Raw genomic sequence first — 23,609 nt, 5'->3', positions numbered from 1 at the left:
AGAAGGAAATCGCATTACAAACTATGTACGTCGGGCACTGAACTATATATGTTTTCCTTTAAACCAGCAGAAGTCTTTCCGAGGGTCGATATCCTGTCTCTCTCGCTTCATACAATATAAGTAAGGGTCTAAAAATCAATTTTAAATCAAATCCTACGAGAGGGAGTCAGTAAATAGGTCACAAATGGGAATAAAACAGATATAATGGACGTAATAAGTTCTTTTATATATATCGCTATGTAGCAGAACAGTCCAGCTTCATGACTCGCATGCACATATTCAGAACCTAGTTTCAGTAGTCAAAATGGTGACCGCGTGAGCGGGGCGTATTGTCGAAGATCAGCGTTCACGTTTACGTATTTATGGGCAATAGGACTAGATGCAAAGAACATTCAAAAAGAAATATTTCCCGTTTACGTTGGCAAGTGTTTTTCGTGTAAAGTAATTAACAACTGGTTCGAGAAATTCTCTCAAGGAAGTTTGAAAGTCTGAACAGGTGCAGAAGTGGCTGAGTTAAAGGTTAGAAGCTTCTATGCTGCGGGTTTGGACGCACGGGTAAAGAGATGAGACAAGTGCGCCAGTGTTGGTGGAGGACATCCAGAGAAGAAAACGTTTTCTCCATGTTCGAATATAACAGCAGCAAGAAGAATTAGTCGGTTCTTCATAGCCGCCGTTGCGAGAAATCTACACTTATTTTTAATTTCTTCCTTTCTCTCCTCTTCTTTCTCCGGAAACGTCGGCAAGGGCCTGCAGATTAGAAGGCTTCACTGGCCAGAAAACAGTAAACTTGTTTCACATTCGTACATTTGTCCTGTGACATATACCTAAAATCCAAAATTCCATTAAATTGTTAAGAGGAGCGTTGGCATTTTTGTCTTTAATTTTAGGCATTCTTTACAACGTAAGAAAGAACGCCTGATATCCGTCTATCCGACTGACCTATGACCCACTACCAGCCCCTACATTGTTGAGCATTTTTTCAAATACGAAATGGGAGACTCGCTGTAAGCTGTTGGTAAATTTCTATTTTTAGCCATAATGATATATAGTAAAACCTGGTTTACACGAGACCATAAATGGACTTTTCTGTTTATCTCATAGGCTGTTAGAGAATTTATGTTGAAATCCGACATGGAGACTTCCACTAAAACGATTACGCATTTCAATATGCACTCATAAGATCAATAACGAAGCCCGTTGAAGTGAGATTCTAACTCAAGTTTCCCATTATCACATAAACCGTTTCATGAGTCTTGTTTAAATTCAGTTTAGGAGAATTCCTCTAATTAGGATTTTATTATTCCCGTTTCTAAGTAGGCTTAATCAACTTCAGATACCACTGTTGGTAATTCTGCGTACTAAGAATGCAGTGCAGCTTCTCCTGTCTTGTCCTATTCCTCGTCTTCAACATTTGTCTCTGCACGAGCAGTTCAGATGTGAGACAGCGAAAACTGTAAAGTGGCAACTGATATTTGTATGATGACGTGGGGGGGAAGGGCAAGCCGTTTACCCGTAGCAAGAGAGATCAGGTCCTGGCGAAAAATACAATGCGTTATGCTAACAACGAATTCTTTAAGTACTTGTTTAACGTTCGGTATCTGACTCCAGGAAGTTAATACATTTCGCTAATTAATAATTTTATTTTAATTGTTTACCTAGCTAGGAGGTGGGATAGCGTAGATATATTTTTTTTAATTCGCTTTGTGGGGGGTGGAGTCACGCTGGTTCCACTCGCCATGGCTGCCACTGATTGACCTATTGTGCCTGCCCCGGGTGATTATGATGATGGAGAATTTGATGGAATGAAGATTGGCGGAGGAAAGGCGAAGTACTCGGAGAAAACCCGCCCCAGCGCCAATTCGTCCACCACAAATCCCATGTGACCACACCCGGGATCGAACCCGGGCCGCCGTGGTGGGAAGCTAGCGACTAACGGCTTGAGTTATGGTACGGCCAGCGTAGACAGAATAGCGAGTGCTTATGGGCTGGACGACCGAGAGGTCGGAGTTCGAGTCCCGGTAGAGTAAAAAATTTTCTCTTCTCCAATCGTCCAGACCGGCTCTGGAGTGCACCCAACCTCCTATACGATGGGTACCGGGGGCTCTTTCTCGGGGGTAAAGCGACAGGGGCATGAAGCTAACCACTCACCTCCAACTAGTGCCTAGGTCCAGAAAATAAAGATATATATGTCCACTCCCCGTTTGTGTACAGGTAGAGGCCTTGCGACGAGCTGATCACCCGCCCAAGGAGTCCTACCGAATGTGTAAGATCAAGAAAAACCGAAGTGAACGGAGAAGTACATGGAGGTAGGCCTAGGCCCACTGGGGCTGTAGTGCCAAGGAAAATTATATATATATATCCACTCCTTCCATACGTCTTCGTGCCGTAGTGCTTAATTAGTTAGGTGCAGGGATAATTTTGCCTCATTTAACTAGCTTCCCCTGCTATCCGTTACGCTCAGTAGGTTGACGAAACAAGTCACGCTTGAGGATAGAAGGGGAGAAAAATATATGCCTAAATCATGAAATGGATTGCAATAAGGAAAAATTTAGCAGAAGGAGAATTACATCGGTAGCGGTGGTTAAAGTTGCAATAGAAATAATACGTGTAGTTTAACTGAGTTGAAGTCATGAAAGTAGTTACGCATGTTAAGAATCTGTGGACCGCAAAAACTTTGTAACGAAACACAGCTTTTACTTTAATTTACTTCACTTTACTTAGGTTAATGTAACGGTAAGACCAGACGTACATTCTGTAGGTAGCTTATACGGACGTCAACTATGTTATCGCATAGCCTGGTTGAGAAATCTGCAATTTGCCTCGAGATCTCTAGGCGAATTTCCAGATAACATCTTGAAATACACCAAGGCCTTCTCATAAATCGTGACCTAGCCATTAATTAGCTTACGATCTCATTCCACGCTATATACCCCTGCAGCTTTAAACAGCGTTAAGTATCAATTGAGGAGATGCTGTTCATCCAGGCCGTTAGTCACTCCGTCACACCGTGGTGACCCGGGTTCTATCAGAGTTCATTTGGGATTTGTAGTGGACAGAATGCCGATCACAGTGGTCGAGCGGTCTAAGGCATGAATTGTCTTCGCTCGCTCGAACATTGAGATCGTGGGTTCGAATCCCACTTAAGGCATGGATGTCTGTGTTTGTGTTATCCTGTGTGTATGAAGCGGCCTTGCGACGCGCTGATCACTCGTCCACAGAATCGTACCGACGGCGTATAGGATTAAGAAACGGAAAAAGAGGCCAAGGTCCAGACGGACTGTAGAGCCATAGACGGATAGATAGACAGAGGACACAGTGATTCACGGGCATGTTTCCTCGAGCAATTTTGTTTCTCTTGCCTCTTCTAATTCCGCCGAATAGCCCATGCGCTACCATCCGTGGTTGTTACAATGTTCCCAGTAGCGGCCGTCGTACCGAGTGGAATGCGTTTCCTTCCACCTCAAGAATTAAAACTAACCTTCCTCCACTTATTCCATGGTAGACTAAGTTATCTGGCCTGTTCCCTTTCAGAATCAATTCAGAAATCATGAATCTTATAGACAGTTAGTAGAACTCTTTGGACGGGTGAACAACATGAGCACACATAAAAACACAAACACAGAAAAAGAGCAGACATCTATGCTTCGAGTGAGATACGAACCCACGATCCTAGTGTTTGAAATGACATTTCGGGGCGCTTCCACTGTGAGCAGCAATTAAAAATATTATCAATCTGTTACTTACATGGTTATTTGTACAGTTGTTTAGAAGTCGCCAGAGCAGTGGCGTATCACAATTTCGTCCAGAAAACCCGTGTTTTGTGTTGTTTATTTAATGACTATATTGCGTCAGACGGTAAGGCGACTAAGAATGATGAATTAGAAATGATTTGGAAAAAAGCGATCGTGACCCTGTCAAGGTGCTGCACCGTTTTCTCCTGCAGTTGATGTGGACCAACACAGTCCCAGTCGGATACAGGGTAGCCTGGACAAGACTCAAACGAGCACCTTCTGAAGAAAAAGTAGAGCATCACAGCTACACCAAGCAGTTCCGTTCGTACTATTAAGATTTCAGGGGAACTAGAGCACTAGTCACGTTAAGGGAGAATGAAGCGATCAATATTCAAACTCACACAGGTTCAAGGGCCGGAGGTGGTACAAAGAAACGAATTTCTTTCTACAATGTCTGGCACAAAATTTCCTCGGTTTAGCTTCACAACAGAAATGCTCAGCTGATGAATGCCTTTTTTTGAGCGTTAATTTATGTAGATCTGTACGTTTGTTTGTAATTACTAAATATGCTCCAATGTTTTTATTCAGCTTTACTTGATCTTGGGAATGTGTTTATCAACGCGTGTCGCTGTTAGCTTTATGTGGGTAAATGCTTTTGTTCAACGCTGCTTTATGACAATGTTTCTGTTGGTGTGGGTCCGTGTTTTCTCAAGAATTACTTAAAGTGGGTCCAGAGGTTTCTTCGGCTTTATTTCATAAGGCAAAATCTTTGTGTTCAGTATTATTTGGCGCTGTCGTTGATTTTGGTTAGCTTTGCCTAAAGTGGTTCAATGTTCCTGTTCTGCGTTACTTTATGCGAGTCAGTATTTTTATCGACATTTTTGATGAGAATCTGTGATTTTTTCAGAGTTGCTTGGTGCAATTAATTATTTCTGTACAGATCTGAAAGGAAGGAAACGCTTGGAAGATTTGGGTGTTGACGGAAGGACATTACAAGCAATTCTGGGAAGAATTAATTATCTACTTCCCTTCCATAGGATAGCATATATAATATAGCATAACAGTAAATCACTGCTGGTCCAAGCTCGCACAGTCGTTCTTGTTTTCTGTCTCCGTCGGGACATATGACCAAATTTTTATTCGTTCCGAGACCGTTTAATTATCTAGAAATTGGGCCTCCTATTCGACGAAAGGAGAAGTTAGTCTTTCCGTTTATTTTGCGAAAGGAAATTATGCTAAAAGTAGCTTAGAGTACTACGGTGAGAGAATATAAATGGGATTTATATGGCTCAGGACATTGACCAGTAGCGGATTTTAGTGACCACTGTAGTGAGCGTTCAGCTTTTATAAGCAGGACAATGTTTTTACAGTTGAGCAACTATAAATTTCTCAGAGAGTAGTTTACATCATGTAGTTAGTAATAAACCCAATGTAAGATTTGAGGCTTTCACGGCGGTGACTATGAAGAAACAGTCTTCTGGGATTTGGCACAGTGTCACGGTCTCTTCGCTTGCGGATTTCTTATATTTTTCCTTCTACCCTGAAGACGAAGGCGACACGTTCCTCCGAAACGTAGGTTAACACCACATATACACTGTGCCAAATCCCAGAAGACTGCTTTCTTCAATAAACCCAATGTTATATCTCAGATATAAACTTATGAATTGCCTTCACTGTGATTCGCAGTACAAAAATTTGGTGCATATCAAAATTACATTGCGACAGAGAACCTTTATTTGAAAAATGTTTCGAAGCAATGGATATTTAACGATATGTGAACAAAAACAGTGCGTGACCCAGGAGTGCTTCCATCCCTTGTGTGACGTGCAAAATCGAAAAATGAAAGCATCTGGAGAATGCGTATACTCCAAGAGCTTTTCAACTTCCTCTCCGCGTTTACTTTTCTACTACTATTCTTAGTGGGGTGAGACTGAATCCACTTGTTACTGGGGCCACTTCTGGCCTACTGTACTAGCCCCAGATGATAGGTAAGGGTGATTGTGGAGCAATTGGTGGAATGAAGGTTAGCAGGGGAAACCGAAGTACTCGGAGGAAACCTGCCCCAGCGCCACTTTGTCCACCACAAATCTAACATGACAAGACTCGGGCTCGAACCCGGACTGCCGCGGTGGGAAGCCAGCGACTAACCGCTTGAGCTATAGTACGGCCTTTTGTTTACCTCAGTATCCCTTAACGCACTGCTCCCTTGCACTAGATCGCTTTCTCTTGCCACCTTGCGCGTATGTTCATAGCTACAGTGACAAGAGTCTACCCGGGTCTGGTCAAGTGGGATTTATGGTGGACAAAGTGGCGCTGGGGCAGGTTTTCTCCGAGTACTTCGGTTTCCCCTGCCAATCTTCATTCCACCATTCATCAAACTTATTTGATATAGTCATTAATCTTTTTAAGTTCATCGGTAGTTTGCGTGGATTGTAAATTCACAGGCATCTCAGTAGTAAGAGCCTTTCTCTCTCAACAGAAATCCTACACGAGATAACTGTGTCTCGAATCATGGACGAGCTGTTAAGAGACGTCTAGGCTAGAACATTACGAACCGTCTTGTGGAGGATAATAGTGTCACGTGTTTATGGCTGCGTGACCAATAATAACGGGTTTTGGATTAGATGATTGGACTTATTAACGCCATCTTTTACAGTCACTCTTAATCACGATCAATTTATAAGAGCTCACAATAAATGACTGTTTCAGACTCGCTCCACTCTGACTGGACTCTGTCTTCTCATCTGGTCTTTCTTCTACTGACTTGCGAATAAAATACGGATGACTCCTCATGTAGAACTGGCTGCGTTCTTATCTGAACGGCCGTTTATATATTCTAGCGTATCCTAGGAAATGTTTGTTCCTTGCTCGTAGTAACAGTCTGGTTTCTAGGAGTCTACAGCTTCCGTTTGCGTTGCCATGGACACCTTTGTTTAACACCCAGCGATGGTTTGTGTGCAAGAATCGTACATTCGCTGAAAAGTGTCTACCATTTCGTTTTCTACAAACGGTCTATATGTCGCAATATTAAAATATATCTTAAAAATGTGTTATGAAGTTGTGGATTGAATTCATCTGGCTTAGGATATGGTCCAATGGCGGTATCATTTTAACGCAGTAATATAACCCTGGTTCCATAAAATATAGGACTCTGCTACATTGACTTAGCACCCAGCCTTTTGACACGCCATGTGCGCTTTTGTACCATTACAGAGCGCCTATTATATCGCTCCTTCCGACCGTACGTTTGTCTGTCCGCATGGCACAATTCGAAACTTTAAATGGATTTTAATATATTGTCACTGTGGGTAGTTTGGGGTAAAATTTGTCGCTCATATTCCAGTTTCAGTCGAAACTGGACACAAATAGAACAGTGCTTCTGTATGGGCCTCTATATTAATTCGTTATATATATATTTTTTCTTGTAGCGTATAGAGCCGTTGCTGGGTAGCGACCTCGAGGCGGACAATGAAATAATATTCGTTGTTAGGCCCGTACATGTTATCTTCAAACTTTGCTTTGTATCACGAACATAACAACAATTAAATAAATTAAAACTACAAACCAAGAAAGCAAAATACAAGGAAATCTTTGGCTTTTAATTACTGAAATAGAAGACGCCTCATTCTTTACTGACAAAACAACTTTCCGCGCGACCAGACTTTGAAAAGAACACCAAGGAATAAAGGAGGCGTGAGAAATGCTGTGACGTCATGAATCTCCTGCTCTAAACCTCTCAGCATTTTCCACATATAATCAATGAGTGTGTCTGCTCTGTATTTCCTGTAGAAGAAATACCGGAAATAGTCCGACAGGTTTACAAATAATATTCCTTGAACATGACTGTGGGTTCACGAAAATTACTGTTCGCAAATGATACAAAATATAACAACAAATCATTAAATTGGATTGACATTTTATACACCTCTTATACTAGGACAGATATTGATTCTTACAATGCAGATATGCTACTGCAAGATGTAAGACTATACAATGAAACGTGTACTCATCATAATTTTGAAAAAATAATGGAACTGTTTTTCGAAATATGAACCAGGGTTCCTCATTAGTGTATGAGGGATTGTATTTTTCTTTTTTATGGTACTCATCCAATCAAAAAGAATATCATCTTCTTGTTCTATTTATTATTATCTCTGATCTGTTCCCATCCCTTCAAAATCCGTAACTATGTATCTTTCACAGACAATTGGTAGGGCTCCTTGGAAAAGAGATTAGACCTGTCGCAAGGCAACTCGGAAGAAACGCGGGCAGATATCCATGCCTCAATTGGGATTCGAAGCCACGATCCAAGTGTTTAAGTGGGCGAAGAAATTCCATACGTCAGAGGGCGAGGCCAATGTGATCAGCAAGAATATTGTCCTGGATAAGTAACTAAGTGCATGAAGCTTATCTATTCAGCTAGACAAGAGGTCTCCCATCATTTCTGGAAACCGCACTATCCCGGTGAGGTACATGGGAAAGTATCGGCCGTGACTTCTTTGAAAGTATTTTTCTGGTATTCTCCTTGAGTGTCTAAACGAAATCACACAAGGCCCACTTAGCATTGCTGCTACATGACAGAATTTCGAAAATACTGAATCCCTAATATTTTATCGTTCTATCCCATGGATGTGGCACGCGTTAGAGTATTTGGTTGAGGCACTGTAATACAAGCCAGAAAGTTGAGGGTTCGAATCCCTATAAGGCCATTTGCTTTTTCAATTAACCTAATCCTTCCAGCCGCACTATGGCCCTTGAGTCGACTCAGCCACTAACAGAAATAAGTACTAGGAATTTTCCTAGGGGTAAAGGGCGGCAGGCGCGTAAGGCTGACCTCACCATCTGTGAGTCGATTGTCTAGAAAATGTGGAAGCTTTGACGTCTCAGAATCCTATGGGCCTTCACGGTCTGTTACAGGGATAGCTTTACCTCTTTATATATGTAGCCTTTTGTGAAGTATGTAAAATCCCTCATACAATGCAAGCAGTATTCAATTATTCGTCAATAAACAAAACTAAGCAAAAATGAAAACAGCTCGGCAGTATAATTAACATAAAAGCCGGGGGTATTACTAGCAACGTTAAACAATAATATGGACGGCACAAAATTATATTATTTCTTGTGTTTATCATCAAAATGGGTTACGCAGAGCAAATAAATCACTTTCAATCAGAATAAACAGAACATGATTTTTCTTCTTATTTTAACGGTATCGCGGAAAAGCTATTTAAATCATTCATAAAAGAAAAAATATATTTCTCATGAAGTTCCTTAGCTCTGAATAAGATATGATAGGTTGACGACGAAGCAAGAACCGTGGAATGTGAGAAGCGTGCTGTCATGTCCTCTTTTACGATACTGTTCGAGCATCCCAGAATTTACTTGAAGAGACAAAGAAAAAACACATAAAATCTTCATCTACATAGACTGTGTTTATTATCTGCCAGATGCTAGTCGAATGAATTAGTTCTGTCCAGGTATGAGCTCTTTAACCCATGGATCTATGCACAGAGCCATGAGAATGCGTCATGGTCATGAAAGTTGCATTTTTTGTGTTCTCTAAATCAATGAGGGGAACGTGAGCGTTCCCATCTGTAGCCCAGCCGAAGTAACATTGAGGGAAATGGTACTCACTATTCTTATGCACTGCCGGTCAGAGTATCCGAGCGGTCTAAGGGCCCCCATACACACACAGTTTGGCCTTCCGATAGACCTTACAGGCAAAACTGTGACAGTTTACCCCCTCCCTTTCCTCCCCATACACGCGCAGATAAAGCGTCAGGCTTCATGCCACAATCACGGTCTTCCAGCCTGTAATGGTGAGTCACACACGTCACGTGCTACGGTCCTGCAGGCAGAACTGACGGACTGACGGGTTTCCCACAGGCCAACAGTCCAAACGATTGGCCGGCCGGCCGCACCCCACACGTCAGTTTTGCCTTTCAGTCTTCAACTGTGCAAGCCGAACTGGAGGCCAAACTGTGTGTGTATGGGGGCCCTAAGGCATGTACTGTCTTCGCTCGCTTGGAAGCCGGGACCGTGGGTTGGAATCTGTTTCCTGTGAGATACGAACTAAATTCTTATATATTATTCTTATGCACTGCCGGTCACGGTAACCGAGCGGTCTAAGGCATGCACTGTCTTCGCTCGCTCGGAAGCCGGGACCGCGGGTTCGAATCTGTCTCCTGTGAGGTAAGAACTGAACTTAGCCTTGGCTAACAATGGACTTCCGGGCCTGTTCGTTGCCGCGGGAACGTGTGTTACCGAACCGCTGCCTAGCAATTGTCATTTTCGTCACAATATTTGACATATTTAGCCTGGTTAACCATCACAACTAGAGTAACAACATTTGTCTTGCTGGAGGACGAAAGAACAAGGATGTGGCCATTTCATTGCCTTGTTCGAGTTCTCATGTCGAGGAAAGAATCCTAGAATGAAAGCATAAAAATAAGCTGAGGATGTAAGTTACCTACCTGGCTTGAGTACTTGACGACAGGCAGAGGTATCCAGTGGTAACCCAAAGCATTGTCCCAGAGCATCCCCTTGCTCCACACCTCAATAAGTAGCCCCGTGTTGACGTCATTCGTCTCGCTGAGGGCAAAAACAGACATCAGTGAAACAGCAACGGTTAGTGAAATGTACGCTGAGTAAGAGTCATGTTGATCACAGTTGGTAATTATTTGTTCATAACAATTTAAAAGAAAAAAATACGTTTATAAGTTCGTTGTCATAAAGAATATATATAGAACGGATGCTTGATATCTGGAATTCAGGGAAATTGAAGATAATTCGATAAACGACTAATCCTTTATATCGTTACGTTTAATATCAAAATACATTTTTGCTTGCTTAATTTTGCGTGTGCTCAGTACTATATTAGCTGAAACCTCTGCTCCCATGAACAACTGGTACAAGTAAAGGTAGAGCTATCCCTGTAACAGGCCATGGAGGCCCATAGGGTTGTGAGACGCTGAGGACCCCAATCGGCTGAAAATGGCAGTAAGTTTGTCAGCCTTACGCGCCGGCCGCTCATTACCCCCCACGAAGATTCCTGGTACTCATTTCTGTAAGAGACTACGTTGACCCCAGGGCCATGGTGCGGCTGGAAGGTTTAGGCCAATTGAAAAAATCCAACCCATCGGGACTCGAACCTGCGACATTCTGGCTTGTAGCATAGTGCCTCAACCAACTACGCTACCGCGTTCCCCAAACTGGTAAACATACTACTCGTTAATTGGACCAATTTCAGTTCACCAAAGAATTACACTTTTTAGGTTTCATTAAAAATCGTATTTCTAGTAGACGGTCTCATATAATATCGTCATGAAAACTACAAATTCTAGGTTATCATCTGGTACATATTATTCTTGCTTCTCCTGAAAGAACATTTTAGTGAAAGGTGCACGGTGTTACAAGGCCTACCAGCACGAAGAACCTTCCATACTCTCGCGAATATTAAGTGAGTTTATTCTTTGAATTACTGTTTCTTAGAAAAGAAGGGTCGCCTTATCTTAAGAGTAATTAAGAAAATATACGTTGAATATGATGAATTTTAATTTATAATTCTAATGGTATTTGTAAAGATACCTAAAATTACATGTAAGTTATTAAATTTTTAATTTATTTTATATTGCTGGCATAGTTTTTACTTCTTTTTCTTGTTTACAACCCTCAAAATGACATCCAAATTTCTGATATTCTCACTGGAAAACATGAAGTTGCCTTACATATGGACAGAGACTAAGTACCCTCATTGAATGACGCTGCTCCTGCTCGTGCGATCAACATGTTGCTTCTGCTGGCAAATATGGATGTGGCAGGTACCAATTTGAATGCATTTCACTGAAATGATTTTCATACGTAGATTCGAGATGATAATTGAATTAGGAGCAGGCCAGATTCTTAATAGAAAGATAGTTATTGAATCCTTTGCAATTTCGCCTTACACGACTTTCAAATTAGCAATTGTTTCCTCATAACAACCTATAGATTTAAGGCCTCTGAAAACAGGGTTGTGAAGAGATAGTCGAAACCAGGGAGCAAGAAGTGAAATACTACATACTGAAGATCTTTCTAATTTGTTCCCTTTGCCACATAATAATTAACTAACAAACGAACTAACTACATTTTGTATTTGAAGAAAGCAGTCTTCTGGGATTTGGCACCGTGTATATGTGGTGTTAACCGACGTTTCGGAGGAACGTATCGCCTCCATCTTCAGGGTAGAAGAAAAAATATAAGAAATCTGCAAGCGAAGAGACCGTGAGCAGACTGCTTTTACCGGTTCTCACGGTCTCTCCGCTTGCAGAATTCTTATATTTTTTCTTCTATCCTGAAGATGGAGGCGATACGTTCCTCCGAAACGTCGGTTAACACCACATATACACGGTGCCAAATCCCAGAAGACTGCTTTCTTCATAGTCACCGCCGTGAAAGCCTCAAATCTTACATTTTGTATTTATTCATGAGAAACTGGTAGTTGCCCAGCTTGTCAAGAAATTCTAATCATCAAGAAGGGGCATTAATCCCAGTTCTAAGCCAGGTTATCCATTTGACGAACACCCATCCTATTGCCGTAAGGTGCATTAATATTATCCGCCCATCCATGCCCAGGCATTTCCAAGTCGTCCGTTTCATGTCTCTCCGACCATAACTTTATAAGAGTTCCCCATATTTCCCCGCCCCTTTCCTAATTTTATTCTTCGCCATTTTTTTCGCCCTAATAATATTTTGTGCTGGATGAAACCCATGAAACGCCCCGTTATGCATTATCTCCGCCCTCACGTTATTTCCCTCTTCTAGGTCCAAATGTTCTCCCCAGAGCTCTCTCCTCAAACGCACAAAAGACTATGCTTTTACTTTCGTGTGAAAGGCTAGCTTTCATATAATCATGGCAGTCCCGCGTCATAACTTGTGTAGGTAAACCTGCAGATGAATCCCTTATGGCGTTTCTAGGGGCCACTGTTCATAGGTTCACCGAATCAATGCCACAGCCATGAACTATTTCACATTATTATATCTGTAAATAATATTTCGCTGCTTAAGACGAAGAAACTTAAGAACGTTCTGTACTAAGTTAACGCGGAGGCAAGAGTAGTGTGAGTTTTATCTGTTATATAAACAATTAAATTATTTTAAATTAAATTTCTTGAAGGAAATATTATATTAAATACAAATTATAATATATATTACTCTTAAACAATCTTAAACTTAGATATAAACCATATATTACCAGAGTTTTCGGGTGTATTATTAAGTTACATTAAAGATGTGTACGCTATTAAAAACAAAATCAAAATTGTAAAATATGATTCTATATTAAGGTAACTCTAGTCGAGAACGTAATGATATTCTTTTGAGTCGCCTGATGATGACGTAGGCAAGGTCGAAACATGTAGCGCAATACCTGTATTTAATGAATAGTAATAAAAATGCTGATAGGTTAGAATCTAATTTATTTTCATTTTGTGGATATTAGTGTTGTGTAGAGGGCGCCATTTGCGATATCATGACCCACAAACGGATGCATACATAAAGACTGACAGTAATAATTTTGCCAATAAAAGCAATGCAGCTTCACACACAACGCATTTACATCAGCCACACTTACCCACCGGGAGCTATTGAGAAATTTATTGTCCTAATATAATTGCATTTCCCACCGACAGCTGCATACAGGAAGTGTGTTATATATGCATAGTATCTAGTAACTTGTACTGCTAACCTAACAGTACAGATCACTAATTGGCAGTGACACGCCCTGGTTCGCGCTTTGTCGCTAGTTTACACTTACAAAAATATACTTTTGTGCGTTTCGGTCAGAAAGTTCTGTACTGAACAACTAAAGTAACCTGCTCTCAAATTTTTCATGAGTGCAATTTGAATTATTTACTGCCGTTCTCATGTTGCCTATTTAGATTTTGTCACGTTTTCAAAGAATCTATTAGATATCTTTATTTCATAGTTCTGTCCCTCATTATAATACTGAGACAAGAACATACACGTCGCTTTCTCTGATTTTTCATTCAGACCATTTCTTTCTATGGCTCTACAGCCCTTTGGATGAGCCGGGATAGCGCTGTCCGTATAGCGACTGGTTACAGACTGGACGGCCAAGGGTTCGAAGTTTAAGTCTCCTTGGGGGGCAAAAATGTTCACTTCTCCATGTCGTCCAGACCGGCTCTTGGACTCACCTAGTCTCTTATCCAATGCATACAAGGGGCTCTTTCCCCGGGGGTAAAGCGGCGGGGGCGTGAAGCTGACCGCTCACCTCTAACTAATGTCGAGGTCAAGAAGACGTGGGCCTACATATCCACTCCACCATACGTCTTCATGGCGTATTGTTTAATTAGTTCAATACAGGGAAAACTTTACGTTTACCTTTAACTTCACCTACAGCCCTTTGGGTCTTGGTGACTTCTTCAGTTTCTTAATCCTTTTCACAGTCAGTAGGACTCCTTGGACGGTGGATTAGCCCGTCGCAAGGCAGGTACCTATACATAAACCGACACAGAACAAACGCAAACAGACCACCATGCCCCGAGTGAGATACGAAACCACGATCCCAATGTTCTACCCGGCGAAGACATAGACCTCGCCGTCAATGTGATCGGCTTTAGACAGTTATCAAGTATTGCAATCACGGTCAAATCAAGGAAGATCAGTTGAAAAGAATGTTCCCTACATTTTCACAGCATCTAATGTTATCAAGATTATTTTGATCAACACATTTTACCTTCGTATATAATTTCTCTGCCCAAATTAGATTCATTATTCATGTTATTTCTGTCGTCTCTCATGCCTAACATTTTCTTGTCAGCTCCAGAGAACATTGTTATATAAACATTTTCTTCAGTCATGAATTTGAACTCTCTGTACAATGTTCCGTGTATTTCAGTGCTTTTAAATGTTGTCATTAATTTTACTCATGGATGTATGTACTTCTCATTCTAAATCACGTATAAGGAGTTAGAATATAATTTGTCCAGGTAATATGAGATCAATTCTTGAAGAGCATGTTATTATTCATAATGACCTGCAGAATATAAAAGTCATTAATATGCTGCAGAATTCTCCATAACAATATGTGTATATGTTACAGTTCATTTTACATTTGCCTTTTCTACTGCAGTTTAACAGAACACCTTTATTGAGGACGGAAGAAATATTTCCTACATTATAATACACTAAACAGTTCAAGTTTCATTTAACACTAAACAACATTAAACGAAGAATTAGGAGAAGCATATACACGTAACAGTCGGTCGCGGTAGCCGAGCGGTCTAAGGCATGTACTGTCTTCGCTCACTCGGAAGCCAGGATCGTGGGTTCGAATCCCACTCAGGGCATAGATATTTAGTTTGTGTGTGTGCGTTTTTCTGTGTTTGTGTACAGGTAGAGGCCTTGCGACGAGCTGCTCACCCACCAAAGGAGTCCTACTGAATGTGTAAGCTCTAGAAAAACCGAAGTGAACGGAGAAGTTCATGGAGGTAGGCCTAGGCCCATTGGGGCTGTAGTGCCAAGGAAAAAAATAAAAAATATACACCTAACAACCTCCCAGTCAGTTTGTGAAGGAGACAATGGAACAGTGATACATTGGTTTTGAAGTAAAAAGGGACATGTATTACACATTTGAATATTCAAAAAGCAAGTGATTATTGGAATTTGGATCAAAGCATTCTATAGATTCAGACTTAGAATTGCATATAGGCCCACCTTACATCACTAAGTTATAGAACGCCAAACTTACTCTACACAGCCGCAATTTTATTCCAGTGAGGGGAGTGAATTCTGGGATGCTACACCATTATAAACCTACAAATGTAACAACAGGTAATTCTTTCAATTCCTCTTTGTGTGTGGCCCATTCTTTGTGAAATCTAAGAAAAATTTTAAGCTTGAAAGTTAATGGGTTTTCTGATTCATAGTAAAAGAAATCTATGTTTTTCTTCTTGTATGAATTCAACGAATCTATAAGAAAGCAACTCACACTTATCACTGTCACTTTGTAGTTCATTGCACGGATAACAGATGGTGCCGTCTTGGGTTAATACCACGTTTCGTAATATACCTGACGTTAAAACTAACGGAATTTGCTTCTTGAAGAATAAGTCTGTAAATTATATGAACAAAGCAGTGCATTTTACAGTTTGAAAAATAGCTGCATTCTATCCTGTTCACTTGACGTCACACTACTGCGAGCCGTAGCTCACTCCGGATGTAATTTCGTAATGAAAAATATGCTGTAGCGAACATGTGTTACAGAAATTTGCGAGACGTAGACCCTGGTCTTGACAAGGTAATTACAATTTAAAATACGACAAAGAGACCAATCCTGTGAGAATCAGAAATTCAAATCTTATAAACAAAAAGAGTAACAGTTGTGAAAATTTATTTTATAGAACGTCATAATGGAATTTATATACCCCAATTTTGGTAAGAATATAGGGGGCGGAGTAACGAAACAAATTAGAAAAACACAAAATATAAAAATTAAATTTGTCCCTGGGCTTAAATAATTGAACATTACGCCATGGAGGCGTATGTTGGAGTAGACGTATAACTCCGCGTATTTTGTGTACAGGTAGAGGCCTTGCGACGAGCTGATCACCCGCCCAAGGAGTCCTACCGAATGTGTAAGATCTAGAAAAACCGAAGTGAACGGAGAAGTCCATGGAGGTAGGCCTAGGCCCACTGGGGCTATAGTGCCAAGGATAAAAAAGTGCTCCTGTAAACTCCTACCATACGCTTTCTGGATACATCTATGGGGCAACGTTGCCATGGCAAACTTATTAAACCGGATGTTTATAACCCAGATACGGTTTTATAGAATGCTTAGCGAGAATGGGAGAAAGTGAAAGAAGCAGAGTGACAGAGATAAAGCTCGACTGGAAAGCGTGGCTGATGGAAAGTGGGACGTTGTAACAGAAAGCGTGAATTATAGTTATGGAAAAACGACCTAAATTATGTAGGTCTGTCAACAGTGAATTTAAAATTCAATAGGGTCAACATAAAGCTATTAGGAACAATATTCTTTCAACTTCAATTCCTCAGTTTCAATGTAACAGAAGTAGAGGAATATGTAAGATTTATTTACCCTCATGGCGACACAGAACATTTTTAAATATGGCTTTTATACTATATTAATTTGCATTTCAACAAATGACTTAAATCTATTTTTCATTCATTTTCACGCAAAGCATATTTTCAAGCAAAGAATGCTTAATGTAAGAATCAAGTAATTGAGAATTATTAAATTATGTCTTAAAGATGCGGGATATAAAATTTTGAAAAAAAAAATGGTAGTCAAAATATAATTTAAAGAAATATCGTCAATATCTGGAGCTAATGTAACTTTATAATTGTTAACATAAACAAGAATTTAATTCAATTTAATTTAATTGAGTTATTATTATTTTTTTTCCTTGGCACTACAGCCCCAGTGGGCCTAGGCCTACCTCCATGAACTTTTCCGTTTCACTTCGGTTTTTCTAGATCTTACACTTTCGGTAGGACTCCTTGGGCGGGTGATCAGCTCGTCGCAAGGCCTCTACCTATATACAAACACAGAAAAACACACACACAAACTAAACATCCATGCCCTGAGTGGGATTCGAACCCACGATCCCGGTTTCCAAGCGACCGAAGACAGTACATGCCTTAGACCGCTCGGCTACCGTGACCGGTATTATTATTATTATCCTTTCTAAATATTTTTACTTTACATTTCTCAGTTCTCAGAAACTTAGATTTCTGTTATTGAAATTATTATTATTATTATTATTATTATTATTACTCTGTTTGTTTGTTTATTTATCTGCATTAAAATGGTTTTCCTTCAGCGCTTGCCTGTAATTTGACTTTGACTTTATGTTGCGATTGTCCATAATGTAATTAGGTTTCAGATACGGACGGTAGTGACTTATGAAGAATACCGTCTTCTAGAATGTGACACCTGTCTAAATCCCTGAAGATTGAGGCAATATTTTCCTCCGTAACATCAGTAAAATTCTACAGAACATATGGTACCACGTCCCAGAAAATAACATTCTCTGTACATATGTAATTTGTATCCAGAAATATAGCATAATATAAAAATATATGATAATGTGACATGTATACCCATTGCTGGGTAACGGCATGGTAAATACATTCCCGCGGGAGTCAAAGCGCAAGCATCGCCTAGTGATTGGAAAGTTCCAATGTAGAGGCAGCACAGACTCCTCTCGGAACCTACTGTCATACAGAGAAGAGCGTAGGTTGCCTGATCGAGCTCTGGGTAGATAGGCCGACGTACACTCATGCCTTCCTTCGGATGCTCAAATGATAATGGAATCGAAGCTAACCGACGTTTAGGAGAAATATATTATTATAAACATAAAGTGCGTGGATTGTGTGATCTAATTATGTATGGATCTACGTTTGCATATTCCTTGAGATCTTCGAAAAACAGAATACAATTTAAGTTACCTGATGTTTCGGAGGAATATACTGTCTCCATTTTCATGGCTGAAGAGTATAATGGAGCAAGCAGACAACAAACCAGCTTATTGTGTGCTTTATTGTGTAGTTACTGAGCTCACTCTTCGACCCTTAAGATGCGAGTAGCATATTCCTCCGAAACGCCGGTTAATTTCTACAAGTACAGAACATTGATAATATTAATGATTTACGGGGTGGACGGCCGAGGGGTCGGGGGTGCTAGTAGGGATCAAGATGTTTCTGTCCTCCATGTCGTCCACACAGGCTCTGAGGCCCACCCAGCCTCATACCCAATGGGTACAGAGTGTTCATCCCCAGGTGTAAAGCTGCAGAGACCTGAAGGTGACTACTCACCTTAAAGTAGTGTCGAGGTCAAGAATATGTGGATCTACACATCCACTCCCCCACACGTCTTTATAGCGTAGCGCTTAATTAGTTAAACACAGGGACACCTCTACCTTTACCTCATTCGGGAGGTACCTTCTCTGACTACGCAGTCGTGTCCTGAAATATCCCACTCGACACACCCTTACTCAGGAAGTACGCGGTTAGGCGGCACAGAAGCGCCTTGAAATAGGCTACGACCACTTCATCTGGCATTCTTTCCCGTTAATTAATTTAAAGCGCTCCGTTATACGTTTCTTACCTTCAATAGTTGAAGAAGTGTCGCAAATTATATAATAAACTACACAGCAAATATGAAAGGTAAAGCTATCCCTGTAACAGGCCGTGTAGGCATAGAGTGTTGTGAGGGGTTGAGGCTCCCATAGGAAATCGGCTCACAGATGGCGGTAAGGTTGTCCGCCTTTTACCCCCAAAGAAGATTCCTGGTACCCATTTCTGTTAGAGGCTGAGTCGACTCCTGGGCCATAGTGCGACTGGAAGGGTTAGGTGGCTTGTAGCATAGTGCCTCAACCAATTACGCTACCGCGGATCCGCTACGCAACAAATATATCCAAAAATGTAAGAGCGTAATGCCGAAAGAATGTCCGGAAAATGAGGCTGGATTTGTTGCCGTTTGATTTATGAAAACAGAAATTTGAACTTAGCAATTCGTAGCATATGCCAACAGAATTTTGACAAATATAAATGTAAATTTACTTACTTCCCGTAAGTTTCTAGCTTGAGTGATATACACCCTTCTTGAAGGGAACCTAGCGATTATCATTTCATACTTAAGCGATAATTAATAACCGATTTCGCAGGCCTGCGCCTCGAGTGGACGCGCACGCGTCTACTCACTTCGGCAACAGGGCAGACGCGCTGGGTGTTCATTAAGTCCCTGAATGTTATACTCCCATTACTCTCGTGCGTAGAGCCTACTTAATACAATGTCTGTACCTTTGTTAGGGAGCACGATCGATGCACAAGCCACTGTTATTCTCCATTACGTCTGGAAAATGTAGCGATGACTCCAAATTTCATAACCCAATTATTTTTCAGTTTTGTGGATTATTTAATGACGATTTCATTAACGAGATTGTACAGCGTCGGGTAAGGGTAGTGTTCTTAATGTTTTAGATATCATTGTTTTCTGGGCATGTCCGTTTCCCTACTAACTGTTTGACTACAAATCAATATTAATAAAAAGCAAGTATAAGAAAAATATGCCTTTGGAAGCGAAACCCTCTCCTACTTCATCTGCACGCTGAGAGAAACACAGGCGAACGTTTTTAGGACGACTAATACCACTGTTATGCAATATGAAGTCATAAAACTTCGTTATGATATCTCCTTTCGATAGAGTCCATCATAATCTGATATTCGCTCAGCTGGCCAAGAAATTCAACTCCTCTTATGGGACCCTAAATTTCCTTCGTGTATCCAAAATCCTGTGCGACTAGACCATATTCAGAGCCATCTCAATCCAATCCACAACCAAACATATACCTCTTTAAGGTATATTTTAATATTGTCTTCCAGTTTACATCTGAGTCTTCCAGGAATTTTCTTTTCTTCAAATATAAAGGCTGCATTGCTTTAGGAGCTGATCACAGTGCCCTCGAGGTCTAAAGCAGAACATTTCTTCTCTCGCTTGTACAATGGGATCGTGCGTTAGAATCCAAGTCAAGACACGGATATCTGTCAGTGTGTTTTCTGTGTTTGTGTTGTTATATATAGGTAGCTGCCTTGCGATGGGCTGACCCCCGTCCAAGGAGTCTTACCTACTGTCTATAAAATTCATATTTTCAGATTAATTCTGAGTTGAAGTAGGCCGAGGGCCTAATCAAAAGAATAAGAATTTTGTGAACTATTTTTCCTCTCGACCCTGCATGCTGCATCCTCCGCCCCTTTCAATTTCTGCGGTGAAGAGTGCAATTATGTCCCCTGATTATACATTATCCTCCGTCTTCCTTCCACTTACTCTCAGACCCAGGTATTCTACTCAGCACTCTGTTTTCAGACACCCTCAATTTATTTCTGAAGAATGACTACGTTTGATATTGTTACTTGTATTCGTGACTGTAGACGGGATTTGAATTGGTAAACAGATTTACTGGACACTCACAAGTCTTAACTACAAATACATATAAAACTATAAAGATTACTGTAACTATAACATGCAAAATAAAGTCTTCAACGTCGGTAGGATTTGAGGTTTTACACGGCGGTGCCCGTCTTCTTGGATGTGGCGCCGTGTAGATATTTTATACTCTGAAGATGGAGGCAATACTTTCCTCCGAAACGTCTGTTAATAAAATATCTACACTGCGTCACTTCCCAGAGGACGGCATTTCTTCAACTTATGCTTACTAGTCGTTGCTTGGTAACGAATCTCATCTGGTTAACATTTCACAGCTGAATACTCAACTATTGATCTGCCTTCTGAATTCTCTTACGAATGAATTTCTGACTGCCTTGAAGGACGTGTATCGGACGAATGAGCTTCCGAAGAGTCTGCACGGCTCCTTATATAGACCAGCTCGTATCCATCAAAATCCATATAAATGATCCATTGTCACGAATACGTGATTACCGAGGCGTTGTCTAGCAATGGATGTCTGTTCCTACTTCTTCATTCCGGCTTTCAGTCGTCATGCTACAAATGTTGTGATTTGGCTTTTGTGAGAGCATGAAATTGTTTCCATGCAAGTCATGATAATGGTACTTACAAGAGGAAGTCCTGTTCCCAGCAAGGATTAGGCCCCTTCACTGTCACAGTCGTGGACTTCACGTGCTGAAGCTTCAGGGTTACATACGTGTTGTAGTTTGCAGCTGCAACAATGACAAAAATATACCATCAATTATTCTTCTCGATTATTAAAAAAAAGTGTAACTACCATATGTGCATAAGGGTACTAGTCTATGTTCTGTGGTCATACCAGAAAAGTAACTGATCTGCATTTTCGAGACCTCGACGAACCATTTCTTCTTACATGTAACTGAGTTTTTCAATTCTGCTGCACAAGAAATAATCTAATTTCATAAGAACAGAGTATTCCTTAAGAATCTTACAGACACTCAATCAAACATTCTTCACCAGATGATATCCCACTCTGATTATAGGAGCCCACCAATGATCCAGGGGTCATTTCCTCAGGGGCAGAGCAACAGGGGCGTGAAGCTGACCATCTAGGTCCGAGATCAAGAACTGTGGCATTAAACCTCTACTCCCCAACACATCTTAGTTGAGTGATGCTTAATTAATTAAGTCAAGGGATAATTTCACCTTACTATATCCCCACACCTTACTTCTTTAAGAATAATTTTAATATTATTCTGCCATACATGTTAGATTTCACAAACAATATCTTCCGTTCAGGTTTTCAGACTATAGAATCATATGTAATTCTCATCACCCCCCCCCCCATGAGTGCAACATATCCTGTCCAAGTAAACCTCCTTCATTCGACGAAGGGTACTAATTTTGAAGTTCCTTATCGCATACATTTCTCCAAACTCATGTTATTTCCTATGTCTTACACTGAAATTATCTCCTAATCACTTTCTCTAGTATATTTTCATTCTATCTCTACTGGATAAGTAATCATTAATCTCTCTCAACAACTGAGATTCTTATTTTACAAAAGAATACAGGAATATTTTTATGGTTTCGTTTTCTTGCGATTTTTCTCTTATTTCTCTTCATAAATAAAGGCAGAAAGTGTTTAAATAAAAGAAAACGCAGACTGTTATACTCCCGGTAAGAATTATTGCGCCTACGTTCTGCACAGCCAGACAACGTAACATTGTGCATATCGATAAGCTAGTGGCATATGGACTATTCGATTGATAGGTACAAGCAACTAATACCGTATCGAAAACTTTAGCCTTCAGTGACGTGTGTTATCGCCATCTCATTGGACTAATCCATGAGATATCAAGCACTATAAGCACTAATACACGTATGTGCACATGCATATGGCGCCTGTCATGTGACGTGACCGGTTGCTGGAGAATAAGCATATCCATTGTACAGCCATTCTTATTATTTTGTTCGTAGCGACAGAAATATATTGGTCAATTACTTATTTATTTCTCTTTAAGTCTTGCTTTACTAATGTTCCACTACTTTAGTCTGTATACAAAAGAATCATAATTAGCAATTAATGAAACGGAAAGCGGAATTAATCGTGACCTAATTTGAGATATTATCCCCATATTCTTACACAGGAAACTAATGAAACCCTTCAGCTGAAAGTCGGCTTGCTGGGCGAAATATGAACCCTGAATTTCAGGATACGAAGCAGGCATATTATCCATTTGTCCGCAAGATTCGGTCAGAAAGAAAGAGAAGGACGAGCATTCATGTCAGTATCGAAACACATTCAATTCGTGTAAAATTATGTACAGAAATATACCTCATAGAACAGAGTAAGCTGGGGTGACAAACACGAAGACAGTTTTGGGAGAACAGTCATGCATTTAACTAACTCTGATAAATAATAAGTTTGCTGCTTTGATAGCACTGATTGCAACTCTAAAGCTTTGTTTTCAAGAATTTCCGCATTGACGTCCTTCAGCGCTTACAGAACGCCTCCTCATAACCGGAACCCACAGAAGTGGTTGGCAAACTTTGCTGAATAATTGAGCAAAAGCAAGGATGAATTGTTTCCTTCTTCATATCCAGGGACTAGCATGATCAAGATTGCATTCAAGCCTCCATAAATATTTCAGAACAGGTTATCAGTATGCATTACACTGGACAAGCGAGTGGGTAGAAAATAAATTAACCACTCTTCAATTTAAAAACATCGCCTTAAGCAAGATGGATTGAAATTCAACTATTTAAATTATATTCTTCTAAATTCTGATGCTATAAATTTATTTTGCTAATAATCAATATATTTAAATAAGTATGACGCATAAATTATAAGCTGATGTGATAGTGTTAAAATAAACACTATTGCAATGGGTTTCAGTAATGTGGATTAAGCTGAAATGATTTAGAATCTG

At 40.4% G+C, this 23,609-nt stretch overlaps 1 protein-coding gene across 1 annotated transcript in view; it reads right to left on the bottom strand.

Moving 5' to 3' along the window:
* The window catches only part of LOC111863312 (protein unc-13 homolog B), a 777,834-nt gene that overhangs the window by 555,648 nt on the left and 198,577 nt on the right, over positions 1-23,609 (bottom strand). The window contains exons 3-4 of the mRNA XM_033751004.1: positions 21,326-21,428; positions 10,205-10,322 (exon numbers count right to left, since the gene is read on the bottom strand). Of these exons, the coding sequence (XP_033606895.1) occupies positions 10,205-10,322; positions 21,326-21,428 (221 nt within the window). The remainder of the gene's footprint in view (positions 1-10,204; positions 10,323-21,325; positions 21,429-23,609) is intronic.

Source organism: Cryptotermes secundus, unplaced genomic scaffold (assembly GCF_002891405.2).
Source record: "Cryptotermes secundus unplaced genomic scaffold, Csec_1.0 scaffold159, whole genome shotgun sequence".
Classification (NCBI taxonomy): domain Eukaryota; kingdom Metazoa; phylum Arthropoda; class Insecta; order Blattodea; family Kalotermitidae; genus Cryptotermes; species Cryptotermes secundus.
This window is presented reverse-complemented; position numbering and strand designations above follow the sequence as displayed.